The following is a 17,662-nucleotide window of genomic DNA, read 5'->3' on the forward strand; positions in this document are numbered from 1 at the left end:
TGTTTGCATTCACAATAAATGTGCTTTCAGTGCTAAATGTTGTACTTCATTGATGATGCTGTTTTCAGTTTGGACTTTATTTGGTACAGTGTCCCACTGTTTGCTGGAGATGCCCATAGTTTGTAACATATACGTCCAATTAGGCAACATAAAAACTGTCATCTACAAGAACAGGAACTGGAATTCAAGCTGTAAATCACTCTGAATGTTCATGTATTCAGAAAACCAATGGGTTTCAGAACAGCAGCAACATTTCCAGAGATACTGTTCATGATTAAATAAAATAGCTGAATGGATTTGACAAAGTTGCTAAGTACAACGGGGGGGGGGGGGGGGGGGGTTGACATGGTGTGTGTAAAAAATGTATGGACAACCCAGCCCAACAGTGGTTTGAGAACAATGAGAAGCTGGATAGTGGGGAAAAAATTCCAGGCCGAATTGAAGAAAACTTTTGGTAACAATGAGCAGAAAGTCCACTTAGCAGAAAAACAACTGAAAAGAAGGATCCAGCATCATGGGAAAATGACACAAAATGTTTGGCCCTATGCCACATTTTGAATCTGAATATGACAGAAGCCAACAAAACTTCACACCTGATGAGAGGAGTTGCAGAATATATGTAAAAAGCTCTTCTGATAAAGGCTGTCACAATAATCAAGGATTTCATCAAATGGTGCCAGCACATCAAGGATATTATGCAACAGAAGGGGAGAGAGAGAGAGAGAGAGAGAGAGAGAGAGAGAGAGAGAGAGAAGTCAAGTGAAAGAGGTATGAACAACTCCAGAATGTGGTTGCTACAGCAGCTGTGAAAGACTCACTGATCTCATCTCTCTCATATGCCAGATAGTAAGAGAAGAGAGACAGCCAGAAATGATGGACCCAGAAAGCAAGAGATAGCAGCCATAAAAATTGAGCCCTTACTTCAGGACGTAACAGAGAATTTTGAAGAAGAGGTGTATTGATCTAGAATCAATTTCCGCTACTAGTCAAATATACCAGGATGAATAGATTTGACCAACAGGGATTTATGGTACAACCATCAAATGATAAACCAGCATCTGACCAATACAAATGCAACCAACTCCTCATATCATGTATAACACACTGCAGAAGAACAGAAATTTGGATGACAGTGGACAAAACTTTACTACATTTCCACTGTGGATCTCCTGGACACATTGTACACAAGTGTGGAAAAAGGAAATGAGTGTTCAATGATTACTATATTGCTAAACATCAACCAGCACAATGGATATATTCATGCCAGTAACTGCAGATGAGTATAGTCAACTTGTGTGTCTGTTCTCCATTGCTGTACATAGGTACCAGCTGCTTCACCTGGGCCAGTAAATGAGGTGACCGTCTTTGGAGAGAGACTGCCACGAAATCCTCCATGGACGACAGTTACCAGCAAATCTCATTGATGTCATCATCAACAGCCAACCTCTCATGGCTGCCAGTTGACTAAGTAATGACTCTGTAATGATGAATGCTTGTAGTCACCAGCTAAAGGAGACTGATCCATGATACAGAAGCAATAAGGCTAAAGGTCACAAATGGAAAATATGTCCAGCTGACAGGGACATGTATTGCAATAATATCTATCAGTGACAAAATACAGGCCTTTGAATTTGTCATTTCAGCAGAATGTAGTCGATGTTATTTTTGGATGGGACATCTTGCAGGCATCACAACCAATCATAGACTGTGGAAGATCAATGTCCAGACTGATGAAGCTACTCCAACAAGCACACATCACAGTGATTGCTTTGGGTTGCTGTGTGCAGTTGAAGATGATGTTATTCTGCCATCATCAATGAGATGAGTTCCTGTCATCAACCTAGATGATTTGTTGTTTACAAAAAGCTGCTTAGATGCAGCAGTAATCATAAACATTGCAGGAGGTCAAGGGGAATTTTGGATCACTAATACAAAGAGCTATACCTCACCCCTAAAAGTCATGTGTGGAGTAATAATTGAACCAGTCCAGGATGGGTAGCTCAGTGCAGGGGCTGATTACATCGGCCTATCTAGTATGTTTTACTTGAAGTCGAAGATGTAAACAATGGCACGCAGTTTGATGTAACAATTCAAAAAGAGACCTTGAAGCCTCTTCAATTTAGTGAATAAACTACAGAAGAAACAACTATACTTACGAATAAAATGATAATATTCGCTTGAGCAATCTGTGTCCCTTTTTTAGCACTTTCCCTGCAGTGCATATGCAAGATTTTGTTTCTAGTGGCAATTTGCAAAGAGATGATGTTGATAATTAAGCGATGAACACCGAAAGGATACTTGAAAATATTCTCATTAGTTGCAAATAGTGAGAACCTTACGACAGTCCCTTTTATTCTGCAATTGCACGTTTTTGACCTGGATGAACGCTTCTCCCCCATTTTGGCTTTCTTCTCACTTTTGATGTGGAATGTGAACAAACATTGATTAGCCAAATGTACAGGGTTATTACAAATGATTGAACTTTATTATTTGAGATATTTTCACAATGCTTTGCACACACATACAAAAACTCAAAAAGTTTTTTTAGGCATTCACAAATGTTCGATATGTGCCCCATGAGTTCGAAAGCATCGTTGATGCGAGCTGGCAGTTCTGGTACGTTTCTTGGTAGAGGAGGTTTAAACACTGAATCTTTCACATAACCCCATAGAAAGAAATTGCATGGGGTTAAGTCGGGAGAGCGTGGAGGCCATGACATGAATTGCTGATCATGATCTCCACCACGACCGATCCATCGGTTTTCCAATCTCCTGTTTAAGAAATGCCGAACATCATGATGAAAGTGCGGTGGAGCACCATCGTGTTGAAAGATGAAGTCGGCGCTGCCGGTCTCCAGTTGTGGCATGAGCCAATTTTCCAGCATGTCCAGATACACGTGTCCTGTAACGTTTTTTTCGCAGAAGAAAAAGGGGCCGTAAACTTTAAACCGTGAGATTGCACAAAACATGTTAACTTTTGGTGAATTGAGAATTTACTGCACGAATGCGTGAGGATTCTCTACCGCCCAGATTCGCACATTGTGTCTGTTCACTTCACCATTAAGAAAAAATGTTGCTTCATCACTGAAAACAAGTTTCGCACTGAACGCATCCTCTTCCATGAGCTGTTGCAACTGCGCCAAAAATTCAAAGCGTTTGACTTTGTCATCGGGTGTCAGAGCTTGTAGCAATTGTAAACGGTAAGGCTTCTGCTTTAGCCTTTTCCGTAAGATTTTCCAAACCATCGGCTGTGGTACATTTAGCTCCCTGCTTGCTTTATTCGTCAACTTCTGTGGGCTACGCGTGAAACTTGCGCGCACACATTCAACCGTTTCTTCGCTCACTGCAGGCCGACCCATTGATTTCCCCTTACAGAGGCATCCAGAAGCTTTAAACTGCGCATAGCATCGCCGAATGGAGTTAGCAGTTGGTGGATCTTTGTTGAACTTCGTCCTGAAGTGTCGTTGCACTGTTATGACTGACTGATGTGAGTGCATTTCAAGCACGACATACGCTTTCTCGGCTCCTGTCGCCATTTTATCTCACTGCGCTCTCAAGCACTCTGGCGGCAGAAACCTGAAGTGCGGCTTCAGCCGAACAAAACTTTATGAGTTTTTCTACGTATCTGTAGTGTGTCGTGACCATATGTCAATGAATGGAGCTACAGTGAATTTATGAAATCGCTTCAATCATTTGTAATAGCCCTGTAATAATGTACACGAAAATAACATCTGTGGATTCATTCACAATCCATTCCCTCATACAGTAAGAATATAAATGTTACGATCAGCAGATTCAAACAGATTCTGACATAATTAACAATATAAGATGATTTCCTGAACACAGTCAAATACCCTATTATAACTTTTCGCAGTCGTATCATCATTGCTGCGTATAAACACATGCGCGAATTCGATGGCAACATTCTGTCATATGAATGCAATTGGTGAACTAATTTCGAAGATTTAAGAATGGAAATGAACATTAGCATTTTTACAGATTATTTTAAATTAGCAGACAAACACGGAGTTTTTCAAGTGCACTGGACGTATTTGAAGAATATTTTTTTGGTGATGCAGTAAGTTATTTCATTAAATACACTTAACACATAGCGATACACGATTAAACTAAAATTATTTGGAATTATTGGCCTAACTGATCAACAACATCAGGGAGGACTAGCCTTTCTGTGGCAGTTTTCAGATGTTCTCAGAACTGGACTGCAGAAGAGAGACCAAGCAGCCCATGGCTGAACTCCATATTGATGCTGCACATTAGCCATCATTTAGCAAGTACTTGTTTAGGGTGTCACTGGCTGAATGATGCATAATTTTAGAGGAATAGAGAAGATGTTGCAAGATGACATCAACAAATGTTCAGAGGGTACTTAATCATCTCCTGTGGTCCTTATGAAGGTGGAGAAGGGCACATGGCTTTTCTCCATTAAATACTAACAGCTGAACAAAATCATGAAAAAAGTTGTCTACTCATTGCCATGTGTTGATGGCACCCTGAACTGCTTCAAAGGAGTAAATTATTTCACAATTATTGATGTGCAGACAGGCTATTGTCAAATCAAGTTTGGCAATGCTGACTGGGAAAAAGACTGCATTCATAAAATCTGAAAGCTTCTATGAGTTCATATTTTTGCTGTTTGGATTCTGTAATTCTCCATCCATCTTCAAGCAAATACTTTGTCAGCTTAAATGGATGATATGACTTTGCTATCTGGATGACAATGTCATTTTTTCAAAGATATTTGAAGAATTTCTAAGCCACTTGAGAACCATGCTGAAGTGTGTTCGGACAGCAGGCTTCTCCTAATTCAAAGAAGTGTCTCTTCATTACCCAAGAAACAAAAATACTGGTGTACCTACTGAATGGCAATGGAGTCCATTCCAATCCAGAGAAAATAAGAGCAGTCATAGATTTTCTGACTCCTTGGCTTCTTCATGATGCAAGGATTTTTCTTGCAATGAGCTCATATTATTAGTGATTTATAAAGGACTTCTGTATCAGGCATGTCTGTTGCAAGAACTACTCCAGGTAGTTGCCAAATTTTCCTGGAATGAGGCACAGGAGAGATCTTTACTTCCAAAGATGGAACTTCATGCCATCTCATTATGGGATTGCTATAGTTCTACTTTCAATTCAGGAAGACTGTGAGAAGGTGATAGTTTATGTTTCCAGCCCGAGATGAACTAATGTATAAAAGAGAAAGAAGGCCTTGCAGCTGTTTGGGCCATCAACAAATTCCAGCTGTATTTATTTGGCAAACCAATCATACTGCAACCATTTGCATACTTATGGGTTTAAAACCACCTTTTTTCTTGATCTATTATGCATACTGTAGTTATATTCATGTCATGTTCTAGAACAACTGCATAACTCATTACTATGTAACACATTATTACTCTCTCGCTGGCTATTTAGAACCATCTGTTGACACTCCCCACACATTTTCATCACATATTTATTCATTACAATATTGCTCCACAAAACACTTTAGATAATGCCACTACCCATATTTTAGATCTTACCATACTGGTAACTGTAATAGAAAAAGAGGATTTTCATTAAACAATCAATGAAATCAATATTTTGACTGCATTTTCTTTAAAATATAACAATATATTGCCATGAAATCATACATATTAAAAAGATATATTTGAGATATTAAAAAGCCACTTGCAATTAAATCACTCCTTCCAACAACACACAGATGTATTTATTTCAATTTACACACACACAAACACACACACACACACACACACACACACACACACACACACATACACACACACAAATATTTATGTGCTTAGTACACCACCATTCTCATTTATTAAATTAATCCAGGATGAAAAATCCTGGGAACTTCATTAAAACTGCATATCCAATGCAGTTTGCTTGAATCTTTCTGTGTCCTTTTATTTCCACCAATACTCAATGTTTCATCAAACATCACAGTTCCACCAAATAAACACTGAGTCTTTACAGTTCCACCAAACACATTCCATCCTTACAGTCTCATTGGATAAGTACCAAGAACTGCAATATAGATCCTGCAGATGCATGTAACTTTTGAAATTACATCATGTCAGCATCTTTTAAATGGTTAAAGTCAGTCTTCAGGTTTAACAACATCTATAATTTCTCAGTACTTGTATATAGTTCAATGATTTCTTCCAGGCTTGTATAGGTACCAAACACCAGTGCCATTAATCCAAACACACTGACCAGCACATTTTTCCAAAGTCGCCATCTGAATGGTCCTAGTCCATTATCCCAGTATGTGATGACTTCAATAAATGCTGGTATTATGAGACCCAGCAAGGAGAAGCATAGAGAACCAATAAGAGAAATGAAAGGACCTATTGTGGGCACTGCAACCGCCAGAACAACTGCAAAAGAATAAGATAATAAATGCAAATAATATAACATCAATATTTCCAAATTCTGCATTAACAAAATTTTAATTTAGTGCTATTCTAATGGTCATTATGGGGTGCAGTCAGCCTCATGAGGCCAACTGAAGAGCTGCTCAATCAATTAGTAGTGGTTCCAAGGCCAAGAAATCTGACAATGACTGGGAGAGGGTGTTCTGACCCCATGCCTCTCCAGACCACATCCAATGACACCATTGTCAGAGGATGACACGGTGGTCAGTCAGGCCTGATTGGGCCTCTAAGGCCAGAATTCAGAACTTTACCTATTACATGCTGGTCATGAACCCGACATAAAATCTTGCTAGTAGCAATACGCAGTTTCTTCACACATCCCACTTATTTTTACTATTTATTTTAGTTCATTCATACAATCATTGTTTCATAGATCCCCTTCATGGATGTGAAGTGAATCATAGTATACATCACAGTGATGCAGCTGTTAAACAAGGAGAAGCTCGCTGAAAACTTACAACAACTACAAAGAGTGTTCTGAAGGAATGAATACTCATGTCAACAAACTGAATGGTCATTGTAGTCAAAATCAACAAAGCCTGAGGAAGATGTTGAGACAGAGACAGAAATAGAGGAGCTAAGAATCATTTATCTAACTTATGCTGGCCCATTCTATGCAGAGACCAGAAGACTCCTATGGAAACATGCCAACCAGCATGTTTTGCTCCTGTCAACTAAAATAAAAAGTCTTCTTTGTAATACTAAAAATGCTCTATGTCTCAAAAAACTTGATGTTTTCCGAATTCCATGCAAATGTGGCATGTCTTATGTGGGGCAGACTATTACAATACTCGAGGAGAGGTGTAAGGAACATAAGTGACATGAATGATTAAAACAACCAAGCAATCAGCTGATTTCAACCATTTCCACAAATATTATGATGCAATGAAATATGATGAGACCAGTATAAAGGTGCAAATGCCAAGTTTCTGAACCAGCATAATTAAGCAGTTTATCACAGTAAAGTAGTCATAATATTTAATAATCCAGGACAATAGTTTCAATTTACAAATCTCACTGACCATTTCATCTGTGAGAGTTGGAAAAATGTTGTGTTTCATAGATTGGCCTCTGTCTGGAAACAAGTAAAAGCCATAACAAGCTTGAGGCTGCATCCCTGGGCTGCACCATCACTGGAACACCTCTGGTGAAACCTGTGAGACCCATGGTATCCCCTAAAACCCTAAGTGTCACTGCATCTACCAATCTGCACAATATGACTGGTTTGTTCTCACCCAAAGATGAACGGCAGACAGTGGTGCACTCACATATGACTATATATGTGAGCAAAAGGAGAATGTAGGTCTTATCTGCAGTTATGAAGTGCTGTGCACTGTTGATAAGGCATCTGAACCAGCTCATGAAGTCTCATAAGTTGGGCTTCTGCCCAATTCTCCTGCAAAGCCCAAATAATTATAGAGGTTGAGTGTGAGGGTCATTGGGCACCCCAGCTCTAACCATATAATGGAGTCCCTGAGGGAAACAGCAAGCTGAGTGGCAAAGAACAATAATTTGCACTTGCTATGTTCACCAAGAAGTCTCATATGAGATCTGCAAGAGGTTCTTTCAGCACCTATTGACTGCGCTGGATGCAGCTGGTGGCAAATCATAGGTCATGTCAGCACGAATGCTGCCTGACTCATGGGTTCTGCAGCCATCCACAGTCACTTAGACAGTTATATGGATAGCTGAAGAAACATAGTTTCACATGCAGGGTGGAAAGCATAGCTCATTATTTGCAGTATTATACCCAGAACCAACTGAATTCCTCTGGTTTGAAGCAAAGCGGAGGGCTTAAACCAGAGTCTTGCGTGATTCTGCTACGGTCACAGATACAGGATTCTTGATCTCTCCTATTGGGTGGAGAATCAGAGGCCCCCCTTCAATAAGTCAGGTGTGTACAACATAAAGTTTCTACTTGAGTAGCTGAATATATATGGCAAGCACACATGGGTATTGTTTTTAGGTTGAGGCACCCTTCATAGGCTTTGTGATGAACTGTGTACCATTCTATAAGAGAAAAGTAAATCAACCATGTTAATGACAAAAGGAAACAGTCATGTTTGCTTATCACAAAATGAAAATGTTAATACTACATTAAGTGGAGGAACAACTTTGACAAGATCCCAGAATTTGACTCATATGTTAAAGTTAATAATTCCCACACTGCATTGTGAACAGAGAGCTGGCTGAATCCAGAAATAAATATAAACTACATATTAAATTCAGACTGAAATTTAATGCATGGATCAGGGGTGGCAAAATACTTATTGTCATAAAAAAACTCGGTAATATCTACTGAGGTTAATTTGGGTGAAGGTAAGCATTGAAGGTGGGACAAACTTAAATAGGTGGAAAGACCCACATCAACATTGGCAATAAATCAATGACACAGTAATAGTCATATGATAGAGTAACAGTTTTAAGCAACATGAAGTGTAATGGGCAAATAAACCTAGTTGTATGAAAAACAGATGACATCTGAGTTTTTTTGGAAGAATCTTAAGTAAATTTGACTACTCAGAAAATAAACTACTTCAGGGTGTATACGTGGACAAGGAAAAAAAATTCCCAGATTTTTCCCAGATTTCCTGGTTAAAAATACACTTTGTCCTGGATGAAAATACACTTTTTCCATGTTAAGTAACAGTATACTTTTTCTTGGAACTGTAAAACTTATCAATCCTTTCAGTGCTTGTTGTTTTATACACCGGCGTAGAATTTCCCGGCACTTTAGAAAACGAAACTCAGGGGAAAAAACACGTTTAGGAAAGATTTTTGATGTGCAGCAACATGTACACTGCATATTTTCGTATTACTAAAGTATAAATTGGAATTCCACCAAACACCGCATGTTACTTTCCGAAGGATTGAAATCGAGATTGCAATGCGCTTTTGTAAGCCAGTCATAGCTCATGTCAAGCGATCTTGCCAGTCGACGTCAGTGGATATTCAGAGCTTCGGACACTTGATGTAGTCAGCCAATAGCAACATCACTGTTAAGTAGTGCGAACACACAAATAAGAAAAGTTATGGTTTAAATTAATGTACATAGTGTTTCTACAAGAAAAGGAAAGCTTTCACATATAATATTGGCCTCTGAGATTAATAAGCTGCAAGGAAAGCTAAGCTTTCACACATAATGTATATCTTTTTGGCACACACAAATGTGCCAGTAAAATTCTTAGTGACATAAATGTCTGATCTTCTGGGCTCAAAAATACTCTAAATGGTCATCCTCAAAGATTTGAATTTTGAATGAGAGTCAAACGCTCTGTGATTTAAGAAATTCATCGGACATTCGCACACAGAGTTCATCTTGTGTAAAAGGAAATTTAATTTACTTGAAAGTAACGCTTTTCGAATAACCATTCGGAATATTTTCCTGCGACTTGTAGAAATAGATTCGTTTCAGCAGTAGCACCAGATGACAGGCGTCACCGCGCTTGCGCAGCTACAATGACACAGTAATAGTCATATGATAGAGTAACCATTTTAAGCAACATGAAGTGTAATGGGCAAATAAACCTAGTTGTATGAAAAACAGATGACATCATGACAGGCAGGAAGCCTGTACGTTCGTACGTGTAAAACATTAAAAGATCTTACATTATGTCATAAAAGAAACAAGACATGAGAGGATACTCCAAGAGCATGGAAATTTTGTGGATCATACTGAAATGCACCATTCGGCTTAAAGTGCACATTCATATGCCCAGATTCAGATGTAAATTTCCTTGGAGTACCAGTACCATATTATCTCATGTTTGGTCCTTTATTACGGCATAATGCCATACGTGCTAGAAGATGAAAATGTGAACTTGAAAGGTAGTGAACAGTTGAAACTAGCCAATAGTGTGGAATTAAACACTTTGTTTCATATAAATTGATTGTCTCAGCAGAAAAGATTAATAAAAGTCAAATTTCTTTAACAAACCAACAAAAATAACTTCATTGTTCTGCAAGGCAATTAACGCTTGACGTGTCAGAAAGGTGGAAACAAAATAAAATCTGAAACTAATAACATATTTTGGCCTTCCATAATTATGTGAATTTATTTTAATTCACTTGATAGCTCCTGGCCACAGAAATCCAATTTGCTTTCATTTGACGCAAGAGCAATAAACGAAGAGGAAACAGCAAAATCACTAAACGCAAACACGGTTCACTTGGAGACTACCACCTCCCCACTACAACTGAGACTGCTCTGCGCATCAGGTCTGGATCTACGATATTTCCGAACTGGGGCAGTATTAGATAGTGGCGCTCCCCCTCCCTCGAGCATTTGAGGTAGGATGCCGAAAATTTTAAATATCGACTTTTCAAAAATATCTTCATTTTGTAGCGCGCATCTTTCTGAAGAGTCTGATACATAAAACATATATGTTCGAGGGAACGTAAGACATGTTATTTGGTCTTAAAGTGTGCCAAGTGTCACGCCTCTCCACACAGCATTTTTCCATCGCACGTCTCTGTATTTCACTCTGTGAAATTCAAACATGTAGTATTTTGTAATGCAAGCCGTCAAACTATATTCAGGCCACTAGAAATTAAAATGTCCTGTGGTGCCTCTCCTGCTCCTAGTTGGCCGATTTGACATCTTGCCCCTCTTAAAAAAATCTCGCAAATAATAGTGGATGGGATTATTTGTAACCAGGAGAACAAGAATTCTTGAGAAAATTTGCAGTCTTTACTGCCTATTAGCTAATAACTTGCTGTTTCGAGTGACATAAAATTAAATATAGGATACATAAAACGAGTAAAGACAAGAGATAAGCAAGACAGTACACATTTCATCAATCCTTAAGTCCTAGCATTTTTTTCTCTCTAACCTTGCCACGGCTTTATATGGCGTACTTTCCTTTCTGGGAAAGAATCTATTACCTCATCAAAGTTCGTCAATCGTTTTCCTACACAAAAAATTGAAATATCGTTGTCTGCTGTTAATACAAATAGTACCCGAGTGGTTTCTCGATCTGATTACATGTATTTTGTCACTGTGTGCTAGATAAAACAAAACAGGCCAGCCTAATATTGCAGCAATTGTTACACACACCAAATAAACAAGACTGTCTTGGCACAAATGGTCATTTTTATAACATGACAGAATATAATTCACGAAGTACCAATATCAAATGCCTATTAGGCCTACTACAAGCAAAAAGTTTTATGTTAGGAAATAGTTTCACATTTCGTTCATACTCTCTAGCTTCTGAAGCATGAGATCGAAAAGTAGTAGTACGAAATTTATATAAATTTGGAATCATCATATTCTTCCATAATCTGTGAGAGTCTCCATTTCTTCTCCTTCCTCGTTCAAACAAACAATCTTGTTATCACTAATTCTGTAACTATTCCTGCCAGTGTCAAAATTTATTCTCTGGTTAACTTCACTTACCCTGCCACAATCACCAGTTTAGTTATCCCGCATTTGTTCTCAGATTAGGCGTTATTACGTGTTTGTACAACGCGTTTTCCACGCTACTCCCAGAATAGAACTTTAGCAGCTGCTAGCCGGTGACTGTATAACTGGCCCTTAATAGTGTAGCGGTCTGGCCAAAAATGTTTTGTCAAAATTTCATTTTCTTGGATACACGGAGAAGACAATACGTAATCTTAGTTGTCTGTTATTCCTGTTAGTCATTTATTTCCACTCTGGTAGTCTGAATCTATGGAATTCGCTGATCATTTGGAAACCCAGTCAACCACATAAACAGCGATTGTCATTCACCCTTTCAACTTTATTCGCTCAGCTTGTATAGCCCTGTCCCCTTTTGTCTACAGGAAAGTTTATTTCTAGATGCGACAGATGCTGGACAATTTGTGAAACAAGGTCTTTTTCCTCAATAATATGAATTTGGCGCCTCCCCTCCCCTCACTGAAACTGCCTCCGGGGCAGATACCTCGGTTTGTTCCCGCCTGTTGCGCATACGTGAATATGTAGCTTAGGTGCACCAGCAAAATTTTTCCGGATAGCATCTGGCTGCTTCCTGCAATTCCTTGTACAGCTAACTGCCACACTTGTGTAGCCAGAAGCGGCAGAAGGTACTACTCATATGCGACTCAACTGCACATGTGCATAAGCTCGCTCGCAACCACTCAAACGAATCTATTGTGAAACACTGCATAGTCTTCCTAAAGGCTTTGACACATTTTGCTGTTGGCAGACACTTGCATGAGCACTGTGCTTTGTTCTTGTATATGGTGCATTTCCTTTGCAACTTAAGTTTTATTTTCGTTTTTTTCTCTCGTTCGTGTTTTATTGCTGCAGTATTATTCTGCATTAGCGAGATACAGTAATATTCTTTGTTAGAGTATTGGTTCATACTAGTCAAAGCTACAAAAATGTAACTAAAAACTAAAACAATAAAAAATTCCCGGAATTATGAGAAATTCCCGGAATTCTAAAAAATTCCCGGATATTTCCCGGTTTTCTCCAGATGAAAAAATTCCCGGGTTTTTCCCGGATCTCCCGGTTGTCCCAGGTCGTATGCACCCTGTACTTGCAAAACACTTTATTCACTAATTCTTGACTATGGTTTGTCAGTGTGGGACAGTCACCACATAGGATTGCCTCCGCCACACACCGTTGGGTGGCTTGCGGAGTATAAATGTAGATGTAGGGTAGAGAACATCCAAAGAAGAGGTGTGTTAAGTCATCAGTTTGTTTGGTACACACAAGAGTGTTACAGATGCATGTTAAACAACAGCAGGAGGTGCTGAAAGAGAGGTTCATTCATCACAGAGGAGATTACAGTAAAGTTCTGAGACTTTATATTAAAAAAAGAGTAACAATCATAATATTTCTTCATATTACAAAAATAGCCATGATGGGGGGAAAATAAAAAAATGGGCTTGCATAAGGCCTACTGACAGTTGCTCTATGCACCATTCATGAATGGAGTGGGAAATGGGGGAAATGGTAGTGCTATCGTAAGTACACTCTGCTAAACACTGCTTGTGGAGTGTAGATGTAGACATTCTACCATTACTTCAGATTACTTCAAGAAGGGTCATCGAGCAGATGCGCAAAACTATAGACCTATATCTCTGACGTCGATCGGTTGTAGAATTTTAGAACATGTTTTTTGCTCGAGTATCATGTCGTTTTTGGAAACCCAGAATCTACTATGTAGGAATCAACATGGATTCCGGAAACAGCGATCGTGTGAGACCCAACTCGCTTTATTTGTTCATGAGACCCAGAAAATATTAGATACAGGCTCCCAGGTAGATGCTATTTTTCTTGACTTCCGGAAGGCGTTCGATACAGTTCCGCACTGTCCCCTGATAAACAAAGTAAGAGCCTACGGAATATCAGACCAGCTGTGTGGCTGGATTGAAGAGTTTTTAGCAAACAGAACACAGCATGTTGTTATCAATGGAGAGGCGTCTACAGATGTTAAAGTAACCTCTGGCGTGCCACAGGGGAGTGTTATGGGACCATTGCTTTTCACAATATATATAAATGACCTAGTAGATAGTGTCAGAAGTTCCATGCGGCTTTTCGCGGATGATGCTGTAGTATACAGAGAAGTTGCAGCATTAGAAAATTGTAGCGAAATGGAGGAAGATCTGCAGCGGATAGGCACTTGGTGCAGGGAGTGGCAACTGACCCTTAACATAGACAAATGTAATGTATTGCGAATACATAGAAAGAAGGATCCTTTATTGTATGATTATATGATAGCGGAACAAACACTGGTAGCAGTTACTTCTGTAAAATATCTGGGAGTATGCGTGCGGAACGATTTGAAGTGGAATGATCATATAAAATTAATTGTTGGTAAGGCGGGTACCAGGTTGAGATTCATTGGGAGAGTGCTTAGAAAATGTAGTCCATCAACAAAGGAGGTGGCTTACAAAACACTCGTTCGACCTATACTTGAGTATTGCTCATCAGTGTGGGATCCGTACCAGATCGGTCTGACGGAGGAGATAGAGAAGATCCGAAGAAGAGCGGCGCGTTTCGTCACAGAGTTATTTGGTAACCGTGATAGCGTTACGGAGATGTTTAATAAACTCAAGTGGCAAACTCTGCAAGAGAGGCGCTCTGCATCGCGGTGTAGCTTGCTCGCCAGGTTTTGAGAGGGTGCGTTTCTGGATGAGGTATCGAATATATTGCTTCCCCCTACTTATACCTCCCGAGGAGATCACGAATGTAAAATTAGAGAGATTAGAGTGCGCATGGAGGCTTTCAGACAGTCGTTCTTCCCGCGAACCATACGCGACTGGAACAGGAAAGGGAGGTAATGACAGTGGCACGTAAAGTGCCCTCCGCCACACACTGTTGGGTGGCTTGCGGAGTATAAATGTAGATGTAGATGTAGAAGAGGGGCAGCAGCCTTTTCAGTAGTTGCAGGGGCAACAGTCTGGATGACTGACTGATCTGGCCTTGTAACACTAACCAAAACGGCCTTACTGTTCTGGTAGTGCGAACGGCTGAAAGCAAGGGGAAACTACAGCCGTAATTTTTCCCGAGGGCATACAGCTTTACTGTATGGTAAAATGAAGATGGCGTCCTCTTGGGTAAAATATTCCGGAGATAAAATAGTCCCCCATTCGGATCTCCGGGCGGGGACTACTCAGGAGGACGCCGTCATCAGGAGAAAGAAAACTGGCGTTCTACGGATTGGAGCGTGGAATGTCTGATGCCTTAATCAGGCAAGTAGGTTAGAAAATTTAAAAAGTGAAATGGATAGGTTAAAGTTAGATATAGTGGGGATTAGCGAAGTTTGGTGGCAGGAGGAACAAGACTTTTGGTCAGGTGAATACAGGGTTATAAATACAAAATCAAATAGGGGTAATGCAGGAGTAGGTTTAACAATGAATAAAAGAAATAGGAGTGCAGGTAAGATACTACAAACAGCATAGTGAACACATTATGGTGGCCAAGATAGACACGAATCCCACACCTACTACAGTAGTACAAGTTTATATGCCAACTAACTCTGCAGATGATGAAGAAATTGATGAAATGTAAGATAAGATAAAAGAAATTATTCAGGTAGTGAAGGGAGACGAAAATTTAATAGTCATGGGTGACCAGAATTCGAGAGTAGGAAAAGGGAGAGAAGGAAACATAGTGGGTGAATTTGGATTGGGGGAGAGAAGTGAAAGAGGAAGCCATCTGGTAGAATTTTGCACAGAACATAACTTAATCATAGCTAACACTTGGTTCAAGAATCATAAAAGAAGGTTGTATACATGGAAGAATCCTGGAGATATTAGAAGGTATCAGATAGATTATATAATGGTAAGACAGAGATTTAGGAACCAGGTTTTAAATTGTAAGACATTTCCAGGGGCAGATGTGGACTCTGACCACAATTTATTGGCTATGAACTGTAGATTAAAACTGAAGAAACTGCAAAAAGATGGGAATTCAAGGAGATGAGACCTGGATAAACTGAAAGAACCAGAGGTTAGATGTTGTACAGAGTTTCAAGGAGAGCATAAGGGAACAATTGACAAGAATGGGGGAAAGAAATACAGTAGAAGAAGAATGGGTAGCTCTGAGGGATGAAGTAGTGAAGGCAGCAGACGATCAAGCAGGTAAAAAGACGAGGGCTGGTAGAAATCCTTGGGTAACAGAAGACATATTGAATTTAATTTATGAAAGGAGAAAATATAAAAATGCAGTAAATGAAGCAGGCAAAAAGGAATACAAATGTCTCAAAAAGAGATCGACAGGAAGTGCAAAATGGCTAAGCAGGGATGGCTAGAGGACAAATGTAAGGATGTAGAGGCTTATTTCACTAGGGGTAAGATAGATACTGCCTGCAGGAAAATTAAAGAGACCTTTGGAGACAAGAGAACCACTTGTATGAATATCAAGAGCTCAGATGGAAACCCAGTTCTAAGCAAAGAAGGGAAAGCAGAAAGGTGGAAGGAGTATATAGAGGGTCTATACAAGGGCGATGTACTTGAGGACAAATTATGGAAATGGAAGAGGATGTAGATGAAGATGAAATGGGAGATAAGATACTGCGTGAAGAGTTTGACAGAGCACTGAAAGACCTGAGTCAAAACAAGGCCCCAGGAGTAGACAACATTCCATTAGAACTACTGACAGCCTTGGGAGAGCCAGTCATGACAAAACTCTACCATCTGGTGAGCAAGATGTATGAGACAGGCGAAATACCCTCAGACTTCAAGAAGAATATAATAATTCCAATTCCAAAGAAAGCAGGTGTTGACAGCTGTGAAAATTACTGAACTATCAGTTTAATAAGTCACAGCTGCAAAATACTAACACGAATTCTTTATGACGAATGGAAAAACTGGTAGAAGTCGACCTCGAGGAAGATCAGTTTGGATTCCGTAAAAATGTTGGAACACATGAGGCAATACTGACCTTATGCCTTATATTAGAAGAAAGATTAAGGAAAGGCAAACCTACTTTTCTAGCATTTGTAGACTTAGAGAAAGCTTTTGACAATGTTGACAGGAATACTCTCTTTCAAATTCTAAAGGTGGCAGGGGTAAAATACAGGGAGCGAAAGGCTATTTACAATTTGTACAGAAACCAGATGGCAGTTATAAGAGTTGAGGGGCATGAAAGGGAAGCAGTGATTGGGAAGGGAGTGAGATAGGGCTGTAGCCTCTCCCCGATGTTATTCAATCTGTATATTGAGCAAGCAGTAAAGGAAACAAAAGAAAAATTTGGAGTAGGTATTAAAATTCATGGAGAAGAAATAAAAATGTTGAGGTTCGCCGATGACATTGTAATTCTGTCAGAGACAGCAAAGGACTTGGAAGAGCAGTTGAATGGAATGGACAGTGTCTTGAAAGGAGGATATAAGATGAACATCAACAAAAGCAAAATGAGGATAATGGAATGTAGTGGAATTAAGTTTGGTGATGCTGAGGGAATTAGATTAGGAAATGAGAGACTTAAAGTAGTAAAGGAGTTTTGCTATTTGGGGAGTAAAATAACTGATGATGGTCAAAGTAGAGAGGATATAAAATGTAGACTGGCAATGGCAAGGAAATCGTTTCTGAAGAAGAGGAATTTGTTAACTTCTAGTATAGATTTAAGTGTCAGGAAGTCGTTTCTGAAAGTATTTGTATGGTGTGTAGCCATGTATGGTAGTGAAACATGGACGATAAATAGCTTGGACGGGAAGAGAATAGAAGCTTTCGAAATGTGTTGCTACAGAAGAATGCTGAAGATTAGATGGGTAGATCACATAACTAATGAGG

At 39.5% G+C, this 17,662-nt stretch overlaps 1 protein-coding gene across 2 annotated transcripts in view; it reads right to left on the reverse strand.

The window, feature by feature from the left end:
- Positions 1-5,605: 5,605 nt before the first annotated feature.
- The window catches only part of LOC124609704 (proton-coupled amino acid transporter-like protein pathetic), a 328,159-nt gene continuing 316,102 nt past the window's right edge, over positions 5,606-17,662 (reverse strand). For both annotated transcript variants that reach the window (XM_047140095.1, XM_047140094.1), the window contains exon 10: positions 5,606-6,400. In XM_047140095.1, coding sequence (XP_046996051.1) covers positions 6,144-6,400 — 257 coding nt within the window. In that variant the 3' untranslated portion in view covers positions 5,606-6,143. The remainder of the gene's footprint in view (positions 6,401-17,662) is intronic.

The sequence above is a fragment of the Schistocerca americana genome, chromosome 1, assembly GCF_021461395.2.
Source record: "Schistocerca americana isolate TAMUIC-IGC-003095 chromosome 1, iqSchAmer2.1, whole genome shotgun sequence".
NCBI classification, from domain to species: Eukaryota; Metazoa; Arthropoda; class Insecta; order Orthoptera; family Acrididae; genus Schistocerca; species Schistocerca americana.